Source organism: Melopsittacus undulatus, chromosome 8, assembly GCF_012275295.1.
Source record: "Melopsittacus undulatus isolate bMelUnd1 chromosome 8, bMelUnd1.mat.Z, whole genome shotgun sequence".
Classification (NCBI taxonomy): Eukaryota; Metazoa; Chordata; class Aves; order Psittaciformes; family Psittaculidae; genus Melopsittacus; species Melopsittacus undulatus.
Window position 1 is genome coordinate 38,867,738 of NC_047534.1, and position 24,365 is coordinate 38,892,102.

General features: G+C 37.3%; 1 protein-coding gene across 2 annotated transcripts in view; it reads left to right on the forward strand.

The window, feature by feature from the left end:
- The window catches only part of ZNF385B (zinc finger protein 385B), a 165,588-nt gene that overhangs the window by 137,256 nt on the left and 3,967 nt on the right, over positions 1–24,365 (forward strand). For both annotated transcript variants that reach the window (XM_005152566.2, XM_031052215.2), the window contains exons 5-7: positions 3,167–3,329; positions 22,561–22,806; positions 23,875–24,053. In XM_005152566.2, the coding sequence (XP_005152623.1) occupies positions 3,167–3,329; positions 22,561–22,806; positions 23,875–24,053 (588 nt within the window). The remainder of the gene's footprint in view (positions 1–3,166; positions 3,330–22,560; positions 22,807–23,874; positions 24,054–24,365) is intronic.

Here is a 24,365-nt window from a genome sequence, read left to right on the forward strand (position 1 = left end):
ATGTATGTTTCAAAGGTTGTAACCTGTCCTGTATTGCTACGTTTGTGTTGGAAACAAGTTTTAAATGGCACTTGGAGCCTTTAATGTGGTACTTATACAAATATTTTTTGTAAAACTAGGGTTATTAATGATCAGGATTTAAATAATCAGAATAATTGGTACCATAATAATCAGAACTTGCATTCCAATTTCAGATTCACACAGGAGTACTTTTTTTTCTTCTGCTTAGTATGACTCCAGAAAATTCTTAATGGCTTTTAAAACACCATTACACAAAACACAGTTCTGTGTTGATACTGCATTTCAGTTACTAAAAGGCAACTTTTACCCTGCAGTGAATAATAAGCAAACTCTGAACTTCTGGTGTATCTGAAGGGGTTAGAAAATAATGCTTCTATGGCTAAGAAACATTGCTTCAGTACCTCTAGGAATGTTCCTTCATGTTTGAAAAGAGTGTCTGTGTTTCTACTTGGGCAACAAGTATGAGTTGAAAGAGCCTAAAACCCAAAGGTTTAACAAAATCCAGTCACTGGATGTTGAAACTAAATTCAGTGTAGAAATGAATCGTATGTAGTTAACTGACAAAGTGAAGCCCTGCAACAATTTACGGAAGGTAGATTTTCTATCCCTATCTACTTTAAAATCAAAGCTGGAGATTTTTGTTTCCCCCAAAGGAATATGGAAGTTCAAATAGTTTTGGAAAAGGCTGGTGTTTTTAGAAGCCCTACTTAGATGGTCATAGCAATACCTTTGGTCTTATAATGTACAACTATGAATTTGATAATAAAAAGATTATAATAATTACAAAACTTAAATTAAAAGTGAGTCCATTCAGTGTGTTTCCGTGAGGATTTGCTTGCATTTGTGGAAATCTTAATTTTAATTCTGCCTGGGCTTGTTTGTTCTCAACAGGTCTCATGTACACTGTATGAGGATTGAATGAAGGGAATCAAAGACTGTAGTAGGTTATTACTGATATTGCAGGCATTATTATTGCAAATATCAGCAGAAAGGCTTATTATCAAGGAATTGACTTACTAAGTCTTTCTCTTGAGTGCACTTATGTCTCTGCCGTCATAGCTTTGGCCTCAGGCAGCATATGATCCTATCAACAGCACACATATGCGCAGAGCATAGAGTTTAAATATTTAAAGGGACATCATCAACTTAAGAATGCTTGAGTGGAAAATCCTATACCTGCTATTATTTAGAATTAAAAGTATTGGAATGGAAAGTGTATATACATACCTCAAATTTTAGCTCCACTTTTTGTACACTGTAACATGTGAATAGCTTAATTTTTTTAATGCAAAAACTCCTCTGGTGCAGCATGTAGCAACAGTAAAGCTTAACAAAAACAGGCAAAACCCAGCAAGGGTGGAGAGAGACAGGGTGAGACTCTTGTGTCTGCTCAAGGCCCATCGACATAACAGGGTGCAAACAGATCTGTGCTCCTCTACCCACATTCAGAACTGAAGAGGCCCAGCCCAGAAGTTGACAAGTGTCCCTTTAAAGTAGTACACATAGTACTAGTGATATAGATGTTTAGTTGTTTCTTTATAATCCTTAAATTGTGTTTACACACATTAATATTTCAAAGGTTTTAAAATCAAGAAATAGTTCAATAGCAGTTGAGTAGACTTTTTACTGTTTTTATAATAATGTGTTTTTAAAAAAAAAAAAAAAAATCTCAGTTTAAAAAGAATTCAAGGTCAAACTTACCTAGCAGCCTTTCTTACTGAAGGCTTGCTTACTGAAATCTGCTATAAAAGGATACAGCCACAATATATCAAATACACTATCCTTTCAAGGTGGAAAGTACTGTTTCTCAGAATGTACAACCACTTAATAAGCTTTAGTGTGTAAAACTTCACCCCTCTATTTTAGCAGCAGTTCTCCATCAGTTTTAACAGTTAATACAATTTTTGTAAGGACTCCAACACACTGTCTGTTCTTTTTTCTGCTCCAGCTGTTTCTGTTCTTCACTTTACACTCTAACATATGATAAAACTCTTATTACATGCTGTCCAAGGTGACTGTATTGTAATGCCTATTTCTGCTGATCTTAAAATAATTGTCCTCATTATGGCAGCACTCTTTACAGAATTCAAACATCTTAGATGTTATAGTTGCTTTTTATCAAAAGCATGTGGACTTGTTTCATGGCTCGCTTCATTTAACACAGTGAACTAAATAAAGTAGTCCTAATCAGCTGAAGAGAGAGAATGAAGTTTTGCATGAACATAGAAAAGTTTACTTGCACTGGTGGCTTTATATGCCAGGTGCCAAGGTGTGGTCATCTGGTTACATGAAGCATGCTTTCTCTGACTGTTTTACTTTGAAATAAGCTACAATATTAACTTTTTTAGTTAATATGTAACCTTCAATAGAGGCACCTAGTAGTATGTCTCAAATAATTTTCTCCAATTATATTTGGAAATACTAATAACACAAAGCTATTACTGAATAATATACTGCTATGAAAATAGACTGTTTTGTATAAAACTATGTTTCTTAACCATTTTCGTTAATTTCTTAATAAGCCGAGAGACATTCAAATTCATTAGCTGAAATTTCCAAGCTTTGGAGTTTGTATTAAGCATGTAGTTCCTTATTTTTATACCTAACGAGATTATGACTTCACTGAACTTCTTAATAGTGAAGTCATAATGTTGTTAGTGCCTGTTTCAATTACTGTTAGTGTAACAACGAAAATACTTTGACTTTTGTACTAGATCAAACAGAAGGAAAAATTGATTATTTAATCATGTTACAGCATGGTACATCTTTCTAACTATAAGCAATAAAGACTAGGAACAATACATGAAAATTGAGCAGCATCTTTCTCAATTGAATATGTTAACATTTATATAGTGCTTTAAATCTTTAAACATGATGGAAGCAAAGTATTACCTTACGAGTGACAGAGCTTTACCTAATCTCAAAGCCTCTTTTTCTGAGTTACTGAAAATATGTACTATTCATTAAAATCCTGTCATTTGAATTTGTAAGAACTTACATCTAGGCAAACAGTATAAAGCTGCTAAAATATTCGAGTTGGAATACCATGGTGCCTGCTATTGAAAGTGTCACATTTCTGCCTTGTCATCCGTTGTGTTATACCGAAGTTCAGGAAAAAGTGAGCCTGATTTGTTCTCCTTTGTAGAGCCAGGCCGAGGCCCACTACAAAGGAAGTAAACATGCCAAGAAGGTCAAAGCACTAGAGGCAACGAAAAATAAACCCAAAGTTGGTTCTCCCAAGGACAGCGCAAAGGCTAACACAAGCAGCTCCACCACGCAAGTCACAGCCAACATCTCTGACAAATCAGGTCAATGGAAACTTTTTATTCTATACATTCTTTATTTTCTCCTTTTTTGGTGTTTACACAAGAGAATCTGGTTGCATGCTAGTGATCCATGACTTGTGCTTTCTAAACTGTGTGTTGTGCTTTCTTGTACAGAATTGATTTGATATTTTCAAAGTGCTCTTTCACATCTGTGAAGCACCTGGTGTCCCTGAATGCTAAAGCCTTTATTTATTTTTTTTAATTTGTAAAATTTACTCTTATAAAGTATGGATGTTGTTTATATGACAATATTAATGGATGGATGTGGGTGGAGGGGCAAGTCTGAGGTGTATGTGTTTAGCTGAAGTACAAGAAACTTTTGTAAGAAATTGTTCCTTTCTGAGTAGGATAATATTGCTCAAACTGGAAAATGGACCTACAGAAATGTAGTGAAGCCTCATGGCATGGATATTTCCTGACTTTCACAGCTCATTAGTGTTTCAACATCACTTCTTTTTCCTTATTTTTCCTCCATGTTAGTAGTCTGAGGAGTGTCAGTAACACTAATTGCAGTGGAGGGGCTTGAGTCTCTTTCTGCTCTGTTAGTGTTGTATTACTAAATGGAATGGGAGTATTGCCTGAACTTGCTGACACTGTGAAATCCTGCTCTTGTTATCCAGGAGAATGTATACTACTAAGAGTGGGTTAACCAACTATTGGTCTAATGGACTGGTTCTGATTATTTTGTTTCTGCCTAGGTAGCCATTTATTTTCCTCTTCACCGCAGCTGAGCTTGACTCAGATGCCATAAGGTGAAAGACACAGGTTGCTGACACACCACAAAGAATGACTGTCACCCTGCTCAGTTCGCAGCAGCACTAAAACTGTCTGGGACTTTAGCAGTGACAATAGGTCCCAAATTTGGGGTTGATTCACCTAGAAAATCACATTTTAGGTCTGAGACAGGTAACATGAATCCAAGTAGAGTCTTCAGGTAAACAAGCCATGTTATATGTTACTCTGTGGACGTGAGGCTCCTTGGAGCTTGTTGCAACTCTACAGGAGATTGCAGATGGGATGTTTGGTAGGACCTGGAGTGGAAAATTCTCCATAAATGTAAGGGAATGCTGTTCACAGAGGTGGGAAGAGCTTGGAGACTGGGGTTTTTACCAGGGTGCAGACTTGAAACAAAACTATAATTTTGTTCAGCTATACTTCCCCTTCCAGAGGCTATTGTTCATCTATTCTTTAACATATGTTTAGTTCTTTAACATAATGCTTATTGCAGCTACAGCAATCATTATGTTGCTTCTGGGAATCAGTGGACTCAGTTTGGGGTTTGTTTTTTTGGTTTGGTTTTTTTTTGCCTCAGAGCATATTAACTGATACCATTTTTTCCTGAATATTTTAACACAGCTTCCATTCTCTGAGAAATGGGTTATTACTATATAGTGACTGTATAGGTATATTTTAGTTTTTCTTCAAAGATTTCTAATACTAAGAGTTTCAGTTCATGTGTGTACTGTTGGCCATGGTTTTTTATCCTGATTTCCAAAGGAAATGAGACTTATATCTTATCATCTGTCCTTATCCCTGTCATTCCCTGGGCCTTTCTTCACAACTTTGACTATATTGCCTAGAGAAAAAAAAAAATCGAGCTGCAGAGATTTTAATGAAGCTTCTATGAGTTTGATGAAAATTGGCACCTGGGTAGAAGAGATGCCATAACTTACTGTCCATCCTGAAAGATCTTGTGGTGTGAGCTCTGTTTTGCTTAGCTGGCTGACTAGCCAGGCACTGTTTCATTTCAGGATGGGGATTTTAGAGTGTTTATATGTAGTGTAGGTCTGAAAACATTCTATAAGAAGAACATAAGGTAAGGGCTAAATGGAATCAAGGAAGGGAATTAAATTTCACCACTTGCAGAGTTATTTAGCCATTGTACTTTGGTAAATTCCTAAGTTCTTGAGAAATGTTCCTCAAGAAATAAGTCATTCCTGGTGTCTTTTCCTGGGCATGGAAGAGGAGAATGAGAAGATAAACAGAGAAGATAAACAGAGAAGTTCTTGTGTTCCTTTATTTACTGTATTTTCACTGGTATTAGTGAGGAATGGGAAGGGAGTATATAGTGAACTCATAAAATGATCTTACTATTCTCATACAAAAGTCTGCTATTAAAAGGAGACAACAGGCATGAATAGCAGCTTTTTTGATGTGCTGTCATTTTGAGTGACATAATGATAAATGATCTGGAGCTCTCCAGACTGAACAGTTTCCGTATATTAAACTAAAATGTCAAGTTATGTTTGCTACAGAGCCATGTCTTCTGTAGGTCACACACAGCACCCAAAATACCTATTTCTCAGAAGTCACTATTGTAAGAGTAACAGGAAAAATAATTTCACTGTTAGCTCAGCTTGTGTGATGAATCTATCAAAGGCAAAACCCAGATTCATCCAGTCCTTATTTTTCAAAACTTGTGATGCAGTGATCTCTCTGCAGCTGTTCCTTTCAACTTGAGGAGTTGGCTGCTGGTAGAGCTACGAATGTTAAATTAATCTTTAAGGTCTTTTGGGAAGTTTCCTGAAGAATGTGGGCTCCTGCAGATAGAATTGGCCACAGCCAAATGGAAAGGGGTGACTCTGGAACTCAGTCTTAGCATGAAGATGCCCAAATTGTGAGGGAATGGTCTTTCCTGTTGATGTTAATAATATATTATGACTCAGAAATTACTTCTATAAATTGATCATCAGCAAACATGTAATGATAAAGCCATGGTACTGTACTGCAGTGTCTGTAAAGAAGGAGGCTAAACACACACACACGCACACACACTTCTTTCACAACTAGTTCTACTTTATACACTCAAGCATGGTAATACATAGCATATAGATACAGGCCCGAGCCATGAAGCCAAACAACAGCTACATCATTCCCAGTGACTGCTTTCAGTCACTATAAATTCCATTCTATAAACAATCACTCCGCAGGCTGCTTCCCAGCCTGACCTTGCACCCAAACACTCCCTGGCTTTCTCAATACCCAGGTGCGCTATTAGCAATTCTTCTTCTTCAGTTATCCACATAGTGGGAACAGGACAGCTTGCAGTTCCCACACTGTACTGCTGAATTGGCTGCAACCTCAGGTAAGTGGATATTGATGGGTTGGATTGTGCAAGTTGTGCACCCTAACATGATTGGGCTACTGTGTGATCTCATTTGCTAAGCACACCACTCTTCACCATTTAAAAATTACTTGATTATTGGTACTTGTAAGTATCCCCATCCGATCCTGGTCACTATTTCTGCAGACAGGAAGAAAATGCCAAAGATGATGTGTGACAAGGTGGTTGTTTCCCTGCCTCTTGTTGGATCATGTCTGCTTGTCCTAATGTGTATTTGTAGATTGGAGGTGTCCATAGGGGACCCTTTCATAACCTGTCTCCCACACAGTTTCTCTAACAACCCTGGAAAAGTCTAGTAATAGTTATAGAACAGTTTCATATGGTCAAAAAACACTGCTGTTACATTGTAAGCTTTTTTTGTAGCTGCTTTGAGACGTGGTTACAGAAAAGCAGTATTAGCAGGGCTGAGAGCTGCTCTTTCATGTGAGGCAGATTCCTTTCCCTCCCTGTGGAAGCCCAGGATTTTTAAGATGGCTTCACACAGAAGTATACATGTATTTATGGCATATATGTATGGCATTGCTTTAGAAAAGGGCACGGGTAGTAACCAGTACATAACACAGTTTAGAATATTTAGAGTGTGTTTTAAATATAGCCCTGAGGATGCAATAGAGGATGGTGTCTGTGATCCCAGGTTAACATAGCCTAGATGCTTACAGTGATGAGTCCTTTAGGAATGCATATGTTAATAACTGAATTGAAATGTCACTGTTTACTTATCAAGCAAAGAGGAATACTTTGATCATACTTCCAAATCAAAATAAATAGTTCAAAATGAAGCAGACAGATGATGTGGTATCACCTGCTTTGCATTTTGCTTTGATATAAAAATCAGGAAGTAGATGCAAGTGTTTTGAACTACTCTAAAGAGTCAAAACCAGGTTTCAGATTATAAAAGTAAGGGTGGGGGCTTTTTGTTTGGTTTGGGTTTTTTTTTCTTTGTCTGCTCGTTTTCCTCTGTCTTTGATCCATTCAGAATATGCTCTATTTCCTCTGTGCCAGGGAGGGCTTTTTGTGAAATGATAGGTACAAACATTTCAAGCTCTGTACTCATTCAAATAAGAGCAGAAATCTCTGCTAGCCTGTACTTGGTAGGTACAAATAAACCCATTAGATGCACTATGAAAACTCCTTTCTGTTCAGCTGGTACAGGAATAGACAAAATTATGCACCTATCTAGGCCATTTGCTAGATCCTGTTTCAAATCTTGACCCCTCGTGCTAGGGCTTTATTCTGTAGCTGTGTCTCAGGGCAGTTCACAGGGTCATGGTGATGACATTCCAGCACATGAGCAGTCATGTGCTGATCTGCTGTGTATGGCAAGGACAGCAGGAAAGGGTTGTGACTGCAAAGTTGTTTGCCAGCTTCTTGATCCTAAGCGGGCCCTGTAAAAGTTATTCCAGTCATTACAGCTGCATAACTAAAACCAGATGGAGGTTGTTCCAAGAAACGTTGTCATGCTGGAGTGCCCTACAGTGTCTGACACTAAATGAGCTAGCTCACATTTTGAAAACAGCTCAGACATGTTGATGGACCTAATAAATGCCACTTGATGTCATGTAGACATATGGTGATTAGTTGGCCCATTAGACAGGACTGGCAGCTCCAAGTTTTATCAGACTTAGAAAAGTTGACCTTGAGATCTTATCTGTGGGGTTTAGTTCATTAAGGCCTTTCTGTGGTGCTTTGACAAAAAAACTGGGTTTTCCTTTTGCTTCCGAAGTAGAGTGCAGAGCACTGAATCACATTTACTCAGGAAGATTTAGATAGGTTGGATTTCTCCAGTGTCCCAATTACCAGTGCTGTTTATTCATCAACTACTGATGAAGTGTCATCTCCCAAGGGAGGGCTCAGTTCGTATTTTGCAAGTCTGCCATCAGGACACTCCCTTAGTCATGTTGCTTTCATTGTTTATTTAAAAATCTTTCTGCCAATGCTTAAATTCTAAACTTTTCCATATGCATCTCTGTACTTAAAGAAATCCTAAAAAAAATACCAGTTTTCTTACAAAATCCTTTTTCACCTTAACATTTTTTTCATTTATCACCTTGTTTTCCACTAGTTTTAAATGAATGGCTTATTTACTTAGCTCCAACAAAGCTTCTTTAGTTAAAACTTCAGCAATAGCTAGGAGTTAGAAACATGCAGCCTCTGCTGCTGAACTGTGATGATATCTGTTTGGGGGAATTCTAGGTTGTCATACAGTTATCATTATAAGAATCTCAAAGGTTAGGATGTTTTTTAGGGCAGTTATTCTTCAATGTTTTAATTCTTTCCAATGTACCCAAGAGCTCTAGACCTCAAAATATGTTGTGAGAAAGTTGAATTTTGAGGATGGGGCAGGGCGAGAGAGAGAGAGAGGCTCTAGGACAGGAACACGATAAGGATGTGTATGGCTCTCTGTCCCTCAATGTCAATGAGCCATATTTAGAATTTCTGTCTTACACCCCTCAAAGATGCTTGTCATTATGTCTAGTCTCCATCAAAAGCTACTGATGAGCCTCATCAGTAGCTTCACATTTATGCTTACTTAAAGAATTTTGCTGAAGTTATGCTCTATAAAATAATCATGCATCTGTGTTTATGTGCATTCATATAGTGCCTGCTAAGCACAGGCATATATCTGTTAGATAAAGGCTTTAGTTTGTGGTCAGCTAAGTAGTAAAGTCAATCAGATTTAGCCACCAAGGAGAATCATTTCAAGGGCATTTTTTCATTAAACCCTCTGAGGATGGTAGTTTGGTTTCTTTGCAATGTTCCACAGCCATCTGAAGATTACTGTATCTTGCTGCCTGTTGAAGCTGTCCCCAAAACAGAGGCAAAGGCATGGTATAGAATTTGCTGCTTGACCACAGCGTTTTTAGAGCTGATGATATGAAATAAAATTAATACTCATAAATTCATCATAGACACACTAATGAAAGTACCATGTGTATATTTCTATGAACATTATATTATCAGTATTGGTATGTAAAATATGCTGTTAGTGACACACGTAATGCCTATATTGGATTTAGTAGTAAATAGCTTCCAGGCATTTCTTTGTGGGTTATTTCAGCAGCTGTTTCAGGAAGTTACTGTTTGGTTTATGCTCTTAGGATGAAAGGTTAGCCAAAAGGATAATTATCAAATCAAAGTCTATTAACAGGAAATCATTATAATAGGTTAGATCTTTAAACACTTCCTTCCCTGTCACTCTTACTGTTTATACTTTTCAAAAGTAGTTATTCAAGCCTCATCTTTGCCATGTGTGTTTCTTACAACCCGAAAGGAAGAACAGTCATTCTGCACATTTTGGTGTTGATAAATTCCTGGGAGCTCTTGGAAGTCTTAAGTTGTTTCTTCAGCCTTTTCGTAATAATGTGAACTAGCATATATCAAATTCTGCACCTCTACTGAAAACTGTTTATAGGTGCCATTAACCGAAAAATAAGCTCTTAGGCTGACACAATTACATTGATGAGCTGTTGCAGTTCTTGTTCAAATTGAAAAAGGTCAATCTGTTCTTTCCCCAGTTATTATATCTATCAGAAAAATACGCAAGTGGGATTTTGTTTTGAAGAAATGGTAAGCTTTTTCTGCTGCACTGACTTAAGCAGAAGCTCTTAATCAAAAATATATTGTAAAATGAAGTAAGAGCATTCATCAGTCAGTCCTCTATCACTAAAATTTTATATCACTATTAATTTTACTTATTCCATTTCTAAAAACTGGAATTTCATTGCATCTTTTTTCATTAGCATCCTTAAAATTATACAAAGTTTTTCTTAATTTGCAAAGATGTAAAGACAGGCATCAGGCCAAGCATGATTGACTCTGTCAATATTGCTGGATAGTGGAAGCAGGGCAGATACTCTCAGCTTCCATTTTTGGTTTGGGTTTGTTGGGGTTTTTTTAGCTACATGATCGTGGTCATTTGAAGGATACATTTATATAGATTGAATCTTTACGCACATCTTTTATACTGTGAGATTAGGCATCTATTTTTCATGCTTGTTCTGCTAATGATGTGCCTACAGATTATCCAAATATGTTTTTTGGATGTGATGATGATGATGCTAACAGAGTAAGATGAATATGAAATAACTAGCAATACTAGCATATGTATGTATATTTCCATAGAGGACATAATATCAGAGAGGTGTCACTACCAGAACTATTGTGTATCACATCATTCTTTACAGCATGGTATTACAAGGGTTCTTGAGTCTTGAGGAAGGAAATGGAGCAGGCAAGAAAGTGTGACAAAAAAAGAAGCGGCCCACAAAAAGTGTGAAGACTGAGATACCAATGTCACTAATCTGTTTCCCAATTTTCTGTTAGGAAGAAAAGTAATCCAGAAGTATCCTAAGAAGTGAGGTTTGTGTGATGAGATTTTGTAAATATTGCAAATGGGAGAAATAAAATATCCCCTTCTGTCACCTGAAGATGGTTATTATTTTTTATGGCAAATGACAGTATTATTTGACTAAGAAAAAACTAAGTCATGAACCAAGCCCCATGTTTTGGGGTTTTTTTCTTAGATGACACAGGACTGAAATTAGCCCCTTAAATCCATTAGAATTGAAAACTCACAAAATAAGACAGCTGCTGGATTTGTTGTTTTTTTTAACAAGTCTGGAAGGAATGGCTTTATCTGTGCCGAATACTTTCAGTGTATTAAAGAAATGTATTGCTCAAGAAGTAAGGCTATTCTTTTGATGCCAGACATTTAGATTTGCTGAATGGAGTTTTGTCTGTCTCCAGTTGTGCCAAAGTTAAAGGTTGTGTTGAATCTATAAATTCTTAGTTAATTATCCTCCTTTTCTGTCAGCCTTTAAGTGAATTTAGTCTTCAAATGTAAAAGAATGAGTCAGGCCCCATGCCGTGTCTTCAGTATGTTTTGGTTTTGCACCTAAACAAGGTAAATGTTCTATTGTTTAATCTTTTTTTTCTGGAAACATGTACTTAAAATTGGAGAAAACTGGCTGGCTGCTGGGTTTTTTTCTGTATTTCTCAGCAACTGAGAAATTAAGTAGAAGACCTCTCAGAGTACAAGCTGGCCTAATGGCACCTTCCACACAACCAGTAATGTGGCTTGATTGGTTTTGATTTGTTTTGTTTTTGTACATATTACTTTTACTCATAATTATCTCCACTTTTATAACATAAATGCAAGCAGCATTTAGAACACAAAGAAAAATGCATGTTGCTAGGGGATGGCAGGCAGTTGTGAAACCAAGAAGTTGATGAGTTGATTTTGATACAGAACGTTCAGAGATCTTGAATCAAAAACAAAAGCAAAAATATCTGTGGCTGGCACATCAGACATTTAAATAGGCCTTTTGAAAAAATCTTCCTTTATCATCTTTCCAGCCTTAGTTCTACAGCTGCGTTATTGACTTGGTATGAGAATTATACTACATTTCCTATAGGATAAAAATTATACATACAAACAATAGGTTACATATTATTTCCTTGTTACATGTTTTCAAGGAGAGTGGAAATATTTTGGTGTCTGTTAGATAGTTCTATTTGAAACCTGATTTATTTGTCTAATCTTGAAGGCATGACTTAAAACTCTCAGTTCTCAGGCAAACCTGCACAGAAGTCAGTGGGAATGCACAATTACATATGTCATTTAACTTAAATGAAGATTAATGTTTCATAGTTAATTTCAATGGCAGTTCTGTATGGGCAAGTACCAAGGAAGTAGTTCAAACATGGGCCTGAGAGAACATACTTGCATACAGATTGTCATTTCTTCTTGACTCATTTATTGAGACATCCATAAATTTTGTATTGGATTCCAAAGCACTTTAGCAGCTGTGGGTAGGATTTTAAGATTTACTCTTTTTTTTCCACGAATGGCAAGTGTAGTGTGTTTCTAGTAATATATATCAGATTCACAGATGAAGGAGTAATGTTATTTTTATAGTTGAGGAGATGAACCAAGGCATTTTTAAGTGGAAGTGAAGGATGTCTGGGAAGAATACAGTATGTTTGTTGTAATATTTGAATGATATTTTTCTAAGCTTTCCTTTATTATTAAAATTTTAAAAAGGCAGTGCAGTACTACAGGAAGTTTACATTCCAGGACCTCTAAAATAAACATGGTAGAGTCTGTAATGGGAGTATAAAACATTCACAAAATAATAGGTCTCTGGTGTCAAAAAAGATAAAGTTTATCCAGCAAAAACATATACTTTTACCCAGATTGCAGAATTGTAGTATGGTTTGGGTTGGAAGGGACCATAAAGATCACCTAGTTCCAACCCCCTGCCATGCATGGGGTAAGAAATTGTATTAATCTCTTTTAAAATGAGGAAAAGATAAGTCCTATATAACCTGCATTCTCTAAAACCACAGAATTGAAGACAAGCAGATGAAATGAAGATGTAACACAACTTGCTTCAAGTTAGTTCGTTTACTCCAGACATTGTATATACACTCCTGCATTTTGGTTAACAGTGCAGAACCTTCTGTGTTCCTCTTGGTTTTGCACAGAGAAATTGCATTGTGTTGAAGTATTAATATGAGATTTTTTAAATGGAAATGTCCTTTGTCAATATGCAACAATTTTTTTCACAGTTACTCTGATATATGCTTTTTCTGTATACACCAGCATATTTCAAACCACACCACACACACCTCCAGTGAGTGCACCCAGTATTTTCTTGATCTTGGTCACTAAACCAGATCTAAAACAGGAGCTAGCCAACCAAAAATAATTCTCCAAGAATCCCCAGCTGTACAAAGAATTGACTAAAAATTGTAGGTTATATAGTGGGATCACCCCAGACACCTCAGTAATTGAAACAGCAGGCACTCTGTTCGGGAAGGTGCACAAATAGGTGCAGAAATAGTTCTGCAGGCCAAGATTTACAGTTGGAAAACTGTGTGTATCTCTAATATTTCCTAATTCTCATCAGTCTGCTTTCATAAAAATTGAACCCATCCAAAATTTCAAAACCAAACCTTTGTAACATTACACTTTAAATCTGATCAGTTGCAAATATTTCTGTACTCTAAAAAAAATAACAAGTTCCTTCATGAGAAAATTCCCTGGAGTCTTTAGTATACCAAATCAGAAATGAAATATCTAAGAAATTAAGTATCAACATCACAGTTGTACCATAGCCAAGCAAGCAATACTTCTGAAATGAAAATACACTTTAGCTCAGCCTGCTGGAGGGTAGTGATGCAGTTAATCAAATAATCAGTCTTGCTACAGTGTTCACTCAGTATTGCAGAGCCATCCAGACATTTTCTGATGTAACCTCAGTATCTTGCAAAAGAAAATATGTTGTTTATTTCAGTGCCCATTTTTGTTTCAGATGAAAAGCTTTATATTTATAGCTTCCATTTGTTTCTCATCTTTGTATAGAAAAAAAAATTGGTTGTCTTTAGAATGTGTCAAGCAGATTTATTTCATGTAACAACCTTTCATTATATAACATCTACCCGTTTTTCAGACAGGCCTGAAGTACAATAAAGAGATTTTACAAAAACTCAAGGTAATCAAAGGGTTAATAGATATGCTGTGCTGCCTGATTTGCGTGTAAATTTGCAGTGGAATTTTTCTAGAACAGAGCCCTACGGGGTTTTCAGCCTCATTTCTCAGTAGACTGCACAACTGGTGAGAAAGTAGGTATTTTGTCTGATAGCCATTAGAGTCTCATTATTCAGCAAATGTGGAGATAAAACAAAGATTTCGAATTCCCTTATCAAAGTTAGTTAACTCTGTCTTAATGAGTGTCAAGAAATAATGTAATGCTCTTTGTTGGGGTTTTTTGAGTGATTCTGAGATGCAGGACAGAGTGCTTACAAATGCTGTAAAGGTTGTGGCCGTTAGTGACTTAATTGCTTGCCTGCTATTGCCTTTATGGCATATATTACTCTTCATGTTCATATTTTCCTTTATAAAATGGATAATTAATTGTTTAAGTGCATGCTTTATTCTTTTATAACAATGTGACCCAGCAGAATATAAGGCTTTTTGTGAAGAACAATGTTTTGAAACTTGCTTTTCTTACCAGAGCTGTTGTCTGCCTTTTTATTCAATAGCTTTTCTGCTAATATATTGAGGGACACCCTTCTTGTCTTTTATTAATTTGATCATAGATGATCTTCTCCTTCCATATCTATTTCAGAGCAAAGGGTTGTACAGCAGCTATTGTTTCCAATATGATGACTTGTGGGTCCCAGGATTTGTTTAGGCAGCCCTTCAAGTACAGTGTGGCTAATAAGTTTTTCCAACCTTGATTTTTATTATGATATGGTTTCTTAACATCTTCCTTAATTACTTTCCATCAGGCTTGTAACCTCTTTGTGATCTCTCCACTTTCATGGTTTTGTTTTAAATACTGCAAATTTTGTTACAAAATTTTGTAGTACAGCTACTGATTTTTCTCCCTACAAATTCTCCATATCCTCCACTTTCAAAGCTCTCTATAACTTTGTGTGTCTTTTGTAATGTACTTTGAAGATGCTGACTTGCATCTACCACCCATCAGACATTGAAACCAGCTTCCCAAACAGCTTAACTTTTCCTGGTCTTATTTGTAAAGAGCTCCCTGCAAACACCTGCCAAACTTACTTCTGTTATTATTCCCTCTGAAAATATCTTTATAATGCATTGAAAACCAGAAAAAGGCTTCCTAGAAGTTTGGCTGCCACACCAGTGCGTATGTTGGCAACTGCTTGTTCTGTCTCTGATGATTTTGTATCTGTCTGCAGCTTTGATCTCTGCTCTTAAACTGGAAATCACTTGGTCAGGGGACCACCTTATTGTTCTGTGTGCAAAAAGCTTAGAACAGCTAGGTCAAATGATAGATTTTAGTCACATCAAGTAACTCGCTTCTCTTCAGCATTGTCAATGAGCATATTTTATAAAGAAGTGTAGAAAGAAAAAACACTGGGAAATAAGTGTCACTTTTTAGTTTAATATCGTATGTGCTAAGCATTTAACATGTCAAATTTTAACTGAGAATTTTGGTTGTTAGCAAGCACATTTTTATTTTGTGCTTATTGATGCCAATTTAGCTACAATGATACGCTTTTCAGCAAAATCTCTTGAAATAGATATAGCTATAATTAATGCAACTGATTTTACCTTTGCTACACAGTTTATATGATAGTCTGAAAATCTAATTGATTTTCACTTCCCATTCTGTAATTGCTGCATGCTTCAAAGGTTGTTTAGTGCAGCCCAATATGCAGAGGCATATTTAGAGCTGTTGAAATTACAGGGAGAACCTGAAAATCGTTTCGCTCAGTACAGCTCTTCTGGTTGGGAGATAATGCTTCCTTTACCTCTAAGTCTCAATTACTGTCCAAAATCAACACCTCAAACTAATACCAGTTTCCTGTAACACAATTTATGTGAATTCAAGGCTACCATATGACATTTTTTTCATCACATTTCTAGTAACCTATAAATAAAACATAAACCCTTCCTTTCAGAAATCACTTTTGGTTTTAGTTACTGTATGAGTGGCAAAGTCAGAAATTGAGAGTGTTCGGGGTCATCAGGCTGTTTGTGTTTTAAAGTGTCATTCTTTTAGTAGTGATGTGGTATTGCACCTGTCTGATTGCACCAAAGGTTTTGAATCTAACCATGCATCAGTTATGCTCACTGGTTGTATATCCTTGAGTTGATTGAGTTACACAATAAATTATTTTGTTGCTTTGTTTCTCCTAATGCTGGAAATGGTTTAGGCTGGAAATTGCATGGTTCTTTGCGTCAAGTCTTTAAAGATGAAAAAGAATACAAGTATTTAGAATCATAGAATATTTAGGGTTGGAAAGGACCTTAAGCTCATACGGTTCTGGCCCCCTTGCCATGGGCAGGGACACCGCACACTAAACCATATCACCCAAGGCTTCATCCAACCTGGCCTTGAACACCACCAGGGATGGAGCGTTCACAACTTCCCTGGGCAACCCATTCCAGTGCCTCACCACCCTCACAGTAAAGAATTTCTTCCTTAAATCCAATCTAAACCTCCCCTGTTTAAGTTTTAACCCGTTACCCGTTGTCCTATCACTACAGTCCCTAATGAAGTGTCCCTCCCCAGCATCCTTATAGCCCCCCCTTCAGATACTGGAAGGCTGCTATGAGGTCTCCACATGGCCTTCTCTTCTCCAGTCTGAACAGCCCCAACTTTCTCAGTGTGTCTTCATACAGGAGGTGCTTCAGTCCCCCGACCATCCTCATGGCCCTCCTCTGGACTTGTTCCAACAGTTCCATGTCCTTTTTATGTTAAGGACACCAGAACTGCACACAATACTCCAAGTGAGGTCTCACGAGAGCAGAGTAGAGGGGCAGGATCACCTCCTTTGACCTGATGGTCATGCTAATATTTACTATATTCTTACCTTTATGAAGGAGAATAATAAGTATCTAGACTGATGAAAAGTTTTTCTGTTATGATCTTTTTTAACCTGGCAGTATGTTCTGTTGTGCAAGCAGGACGAAGAATTATAAAAACAAATCTCTGTTTCTAGGACTGGAAATGAATAAATCTCTCAAAAGAGCTTCAGTGTAAGGTTGTCTAGAGCAGCAGTGGGCACTCTGCGAAGTCTGTGCTGCTCTTACATGGTGATTACTTTGTGTATGGCTGCTGTTCAGTGCATGCAGCTGGGGGATGCAATGAAGGACCTGGCACAAGGCAAGTTGTGAAGCTGAAGCCTGGCAGTGCATGGTTATAAACATGGTCTCTTGCTGGTGGGAAGCTGCCCGTCATTGCAGGCAATGCCACTCTGGAAGGCTGTCCCAGGTTCTTTGTCTGTCTGTGTGCTTCAGCACAAGTTGTAGCTAATAGTCCCAGCTTCTGATGGAGAAGGGAGACAAGCAGGTATAAAGCTATACTTTTTATCACATGCTCACACACTCAAAATATATATTTTAAGTGAATTATTATTTCTTCAGCTACCATCACAGCAACAGCAGGTTTATTTGTTATAAATACAGGTAGACAATTTACCTGGCAGGTTTTTAAGGGTTATTAGGGTCATAGCAGAACTTTGTATCTAAAAGCTTTTATCATATGTGTTGGAAAGGGTTTCTACAAGTGTATCTTTACCTTGGATAATCTTTTAATTTCAATTGCTATTTGAACAAGCTGTTGTGAAACAGTTTATTGCAAAGTTATGTTTTGTGTATCTTAAGTGATAAAAACTGTGCAGATAGGCCTGTTGTGGGATGTATGAATGAGTATTATTGATACAGAAAACCTTTATCATTTGAATTTTTGGATTTCCACAGTAGATTTAGAATTCTCCTTGGTTTTATTTTTGTTAGAATCTCAATTTTGAATTAAGAATTTGAACTTTAAGTTACTTTTCTATTGAAAATAGTATGTATATTTTCATTATGAAGTCCAAATTAGAGTTTCTGCCTAACATGCACTGAAATCACTACTCTCACTCAAAAATAAAAGAAGTTGTTTCCTAGTTCTAGAAAGCAATACCTATAGGCACGTTTTGATAGGGTAGGAGATCATTTTGCAGTATAACTTCATAATGGGCAAATTTGTATATGTTATAAAATTGTAAATACTTCATAAAAATCACAAAGTAAACAAAGCGAACTCTCTTAAAAGGTACCTTATAAACTGAACTGCTTAATGGAATGGTTAGGGGGATAAAATAAAAGTATTCTTTTTGCTTTCTGAATGGACTGAATTCATCGCTGGACTATGAACTGGGGCAGAACATTCACATTCAGTTGTTCACCAGGAAAAAAATAGATGGAAAGACGAGATGCAGATTGAGGTCAGCAGGAATAAATTTTATGGTAATATTTTTGCCCCTTTTTGAGCTAGGGCAAACTGAATCCAGCTGAAGTAGGATTTCAGTATTAAAAGGTAGGTTCTATATTTTATGCTGTAGTGAAGAGTCTGTAGAGAGCAACTGTAGAGAGAGTCGCATGACCTGCAAAGGTCATTAAATCACTTCAGCTGGTCTTACATTGGAAGCTAGAACCTGATGGATTTGGACCTGTCAGATGTTATCGTGTACTGTATTCTAGCTTTGTTATGTACAGCTGAAATGAGGCAGTGCTAATTAGATAAATAAGTCCTGAATTTTAACATGGTGCTGACACAAACATAAGGCAAACAACCAGAAATATGTGAAAACAGCTTCAAAGCAGAATTGAAACAATGTAAGTAGGTGACAAGAACATTGATATTACTGAGCCCAAAGCAATACTTAATTAGCTTGCTTTATTTTTTTCCTTGGGCTCTATTTCAAAATAAATTCAGGCTTCAGTAAGAACCATTGATTTACTTCTCCAGAGTCTTGAGGAAAAGGGAGACTTAATTTAAAGACAGGAATTTAGCAGAGATGAAATATGGCCTTTCTGTGTTGAAAAATAACATAGTTGGATACAGTGCAACAGTAAAGGCTAGATTTTCAATGGACCTCTTGCACTGAGTTATGAGCATTTCAACCTGACCCTGACTCCAGTTGAATCATAATTACAGTTGTCTGGGAGGGGGTTGATACCACTGTGGTCTCATGCTTCCAGCTGTGCTCTGATAAGCTGTGCAGCAGAAGCTGGTGCATCCCTGATCCTGGGCAGGATGAATTTGCTCATGCACTTGTTTGACCTCTGCTTGGCTCTGTTGGGCTTTGTGGACTCAGCCCAGGTGGAAATTTGAGCAAATTTGAGCCTTTTCTGAATAACACTTGTCTTCAGAAATAGCAAGAGGACTATAATCCTACAGCTGCATCTAGCCATCCACATGTATTTCAGATGGTGATTATGGTTTGGAAGTATATATATATGTGTATGTGTACAGGCATTAACAACTACATTTCTGGTTTATACGTGGAGATATTATTTGTTAGCTCTGTGCTGTAAGTACAAATAAAAGAGTAATCTTCTTTGGGCTTTGTATATACATGTGATTTGCATTTCCTATGCTTTGCACAGTTGAATACTTGGCATTTCTGTCTCAAACATAAAACTGTAAGTAATGGTGTTTTGAATTCTGTGAATTGAAAACACATAAGCTGTTATCAAAAACGCATTTGGAGAAGTGCAATCTTCTGATTTTAGAAGCCAGGAAAACCCAATTCTGGCCCCACTGCAGTGACAAATGTGCACTTAGCTCCATGTACTTTCTGTGGGAGTTAAACTGTATAATAACCTTACAATTATGATCTTTGAAGATGCTCTGCATTAAATATTTAGAATGGTGGAAGGAAACATTAATTCATAGAGGAGTGTACATCTCTCTTTATGCATCCTCATCAATGAAGAGCTTATTTGTGTCAGGAAGCTTTCCAAATGATGGAATTATTATGTGAACTGAGGTTCGTTCCAAAAGCTGTGATACTGGCAGAATTGAGCCCAGCTGGATGCTGATAACTTCTATTTTTCTAGAAGTTTTCTTGTTAGCTTGTTGTGCATTATATGCTCTAGAATGGCTTTGTATTATGAAAACACTGTAAACCTAGGGAATATTTTTAAAACTGACATACTACATCAGCTGGTGGCTGGTTAAGTGAAGAGAACTGGGGAACAAAATCTGTCATTTTTCAATCATCTGATAAATTCAGCAATGGAAAATCATTACTCTGAGATAGTAATTGGTGGCCTGTGTAAAGTGGATCTTAGTCCATTGCTCAGGATCTCACTGCACAGACACTTGATGACAAAACAAAGAAATACAAATCTGCTCCCTCTTTTTGCAGACAGTTTGAACCACAAGGTCAGGGGCCAGAGTGTAAATGGTGCTCTTGCTGCGTGAGGTAGTATCTCAGGCCAGGGGTCCACCCCGGTGCACATCATCTGGTGTTCTTGCTGCTCCCCTCCTGTTCTCTCTCACAGGAAGGAATTATTTCTATCTCCAGAAAGTGCTTCAGAAGCACCAAGTGTTTATGCTTACATTCAAAACCAAACAAAACCCCCCAAAACACCAACATGAGAAACAAAATAACCCACAAATGTGAGAAACATTTAAAAAACAGATTAAAAGTGTAGTGTCTATATAATAACATACAGCTTGCAGTTCTGCAGGTATACTATTCGTTTAAAGCCTGTAATGTTGTGAATGCTCCATTGCTGGCAGTGTTCAAGGCCAGGTGGGACAGAGCCTTGGGTGACATGGTTTAGTGTGAGATGTCCCTGCCTCTGGCAGGGGGGTTGGACTTGATGAGCTTAAGGTCCTTTCCAACCCTAACTATTCTATGATTGTATGATTCTATAATGCAAAGCACTGAGGGATGTTCTTTTATTGCCCTCAGATTTACGTGTATCCTGGTACTATGTCTTTTGCAGTCTGGCATAATATTGCATAGAACAACAAGAAGTCTATTTTTGTGTAATGTAAATTCACAAATAACGGCAGTTTAGTGTTTCTTTTGTTAGCACCTCTGAGAACTTTCCATATTGAAAAGTCTTTAATCTAGAATGTTAGCAAATGCTATTTATTAAGACCATGTATTTTACAAAGACTCACGAGTCAAATATTATGTTTTAGGTTTTGCAGATGTAACTTACTACATTATACAGAGACATTAAAGTGGAATAGTCTATGAACAGTGATTTAGCATCACTTTCTTTTGTCATACTTTATCAACATTCAGAATCTGTTTTTTTAATTTGATCCTAATAATAGTCTTAGTATTTGATCATTTACAATATTAAATATAGTTCATATCATGTAATTTCAAAGTATTTTATTGCTTTAAAAAAAACCAATAATTCTTTTATTTGAATTTTCTTTCTCATGTTTTTTAACAATGTAAAATTGATGTACTGCAATGCACTTCTGGAAAATAAGTTAACAACTGTGGGTTTTAGTTTCAGGATGCCTGTTCATGGTTCATATGCACTCTGACATATTTGTTGGAGGGGGTAAAGTCCTGTTTACAGAGTTCTTGGTAGAACAACATTGGCCTGATACAGAGTTATGCTGAGACAAAGTTTGGTCTTTGTAAACATCAAGTGCAAGGGCCCATATTTAAAAATATCCAAAAGCTCAAAATAGAACCTATTTTTTTCAAAGAAGTTCAGCACTGCTTAAAACTGCCATAGGTTTAAAATGGGATATAAGTAATTTTTAAGAAGTTGCTATTAGGTAATACTTACTTAAGTAATAAGATTTGATTCCTATTGTTCAGAGTGGCAATGGGTCACTTACACAATCATTTCTATGTCCATTTTGTCAGGGTTGCTCATACCAGCACCACTGTACCATCCCCCTCCCATCCCATGCTCATAACAGCTGAGCTTGTTTTACTGTTGGCTGGTAGTACGGCTTGTGGTCACAAGGCCTGCAGTTGAATAGCTTAAAATGCAAGGAGCTCATGTAGCTGACAACACTTCTGCAAGGAACATTTGAATACTGGCTCTGGCATAGACTTCCAGTTTAGGCACAGTTGGGACATTTAATTTCTCGCCTTGCGATCACCATCTGTGAAATGAAGTAATACCTGCCTACCTGTCTCATAGGAGCACAGATGACTGACTCATGCTTGTGAAGTGATACAGGAATGCACTGAATGCACATCAGAGCCATCTGATCTCCAGATACATGGGGAGTTTTCTGTGAAAAGAAACACAAAATGTTAGCATCTGTGTTCATGTGTGTAGTGTAGTACCATAGTTAACTCCTGTAACTGAAATGAGGGATATCTATGTCAAGGTGGTGCTTGAGCCTTTCTGTGTCCTCCCAGTGACTCTGAAAAACCGGAGCCATTGCAAAAGCAACTGTATTGCTTTTCAGAAATATTTTTGTAATCCCCATTGAAAGTCTCACATTTGTGCTCTCCATTCCTTAACTCTGGCTGTCTTTTGGGTTTTCTTGGGCTCCTTTCAACAGGTCAAACCTGCAGCATGACAGCAACAGCTGGCATGAATTTGTTGAAGTCATTGGTATCCATTGATAAACTTTAAAACAAGAAAATCACCCCTTTTGTCAAATTACACATTTTCATGGTAGGATTTTAACAAGATTTCAAAGATGCTGCTGTCCTGTATAAAATGAGATTAATTAGTCCCCTGTTGTGTTAGGGTCACTAAAACCACAGGACTATTACTGTGTGAATTTTGTGTGCAGCATATTATGACATACATTATTTTGCTTCTTTTAGAAGATAAAGGGAAAGCAAAACCCAACAGCGCAATTCAGCAGTCTGGTACAGAAACGGGTCCTTTTCTTCCCAAACCTGGAGCAGCGGCAGTGGCACCTGTAACACCTGCCTCATCTTCCAAGAGCACAAATGGAGCTGCTAGCACAGTTTCTGAGTCTGAAGAGGAAAAAGCCAAAAAACTACTTTACTGTTCATTATGCAAAGTGGCTGTGAATTCCCTGTCACAACTAGAAGCCCACAATACAGGTGAGTATGGAAACAGTGCAAGTCAGTGGTGTGTTGCCATCTTTAAAATTGAGTGCAACAAGCTGTTTTTCTGGCGCTGTATTACCCACATTTCACTAAAGAATCTTTTAGCTGAAAAATCTTTCAGTTGAAACTTGTAGTGGCAAGTTACAAAAACATTTCTGGTAATGATAATTTCATATATGGTGTTTGACATTTTATTAAAGCTCTTTAATTTTTTTTTAACCATCCTTCAGGTACTCTATAAGCTTGACAAAATCCTGTTAAGGTAACATCAAAGTCATGTTACCTAGTCAGCATCATGCCTCCATAGTGAAGATCATGGTGTATGATCATAGAGGTTTTCATAACACTAAGGTTTCTATTATGAGTTCTCTCTCATATTTCACCTATCTCTGGGTTTTTTCTGGCATAATTTATAGACATTTTGGTTATGATTTTAGGGTGGCCTCCTTAGATTTCCTGGATGTCCTAGAAGCTTTTTATTATTGGTGATTAGATATGCTCCCTTTAAAAGGCCACAAGCAGCATTCCCAATGTGCTCTGGCTGTTCTGTGGTGTGCTGCTGGTGTAAAGCTTGTTATCAAACCACTGAAACTAGTTTTACAGGTGTAAGCCTTTGAAATGCCAAAGCAGACATTTTTTTCAAACTCGGAGGATACTTACTGAAATATTCGTGTTTCTGAGCAGGTTTTGAGTGATTGCTGTGGTTCCTCTCCCACTCTTGGCTTATGCCTTTTTTTTGTCATTCACCAGCTATATGGATTTTGGCAGAAGAACAAACATCTTGGCCATAGAGCCACACACTGCCCCCAAACACAGAGGCAGTGGTGGTCCAGCATTCCTCTTGTTCCCTTTTTGTACAAACCCTTTTTTATTGTCTGGCTTCCCTTTAGATCAAGGAAGTGGAAACTACACTGACCTAAACCAGATTCATCATTAGCCTCCTTCTGTGGTGATTTGAATCATTCCATCTTGAAGATAAATGTGTCGCAGAAAGTCCCAGCACTAATGGACATAATTGTATCTTGCTGTTCATTAACTCACGAGCAACTCCTTGCCCATTAGGGTCCAAGCACAAGACTATGGTTGAGGCTCGGAATGGTGCTGGTCCCATCAAGTCTTACCCTCGACCTGGATCCCGTCTGAAGGTGCAGAATGGCAGTAAAGGCTCAGGACTGCAGAACAAGACATTTCATTGTGAAATCTGTGATGTCCATGTCAATTCAGAAATTCAGCTTAAACAGGTAGCTTGCATGTATCTGGGGATCCTTCGCTGGTTTTAATTGCATTGCGGTATAGCTGGAGTGTAGGTCTGTATGAAGATATTTTGGCAAAAAGTGAACTTAGTATTTCTTTTCTGTCACCCCACAACTATTTCTTAGTAGTTCACTATAGGTCTAGTTCAGCTAATTGTTTCAGCTGGTAAAATGTGGGCTCAGTAGTCAAAAAGCAGAGGTGGACAAGGTGTCAGTATCAATGAATAACATAGCAAATCTAGTTTTAAAAACTTCCTCAAGAGAGAGATTTGAATTCTGGTCTCCTAAATGGAAGAAATT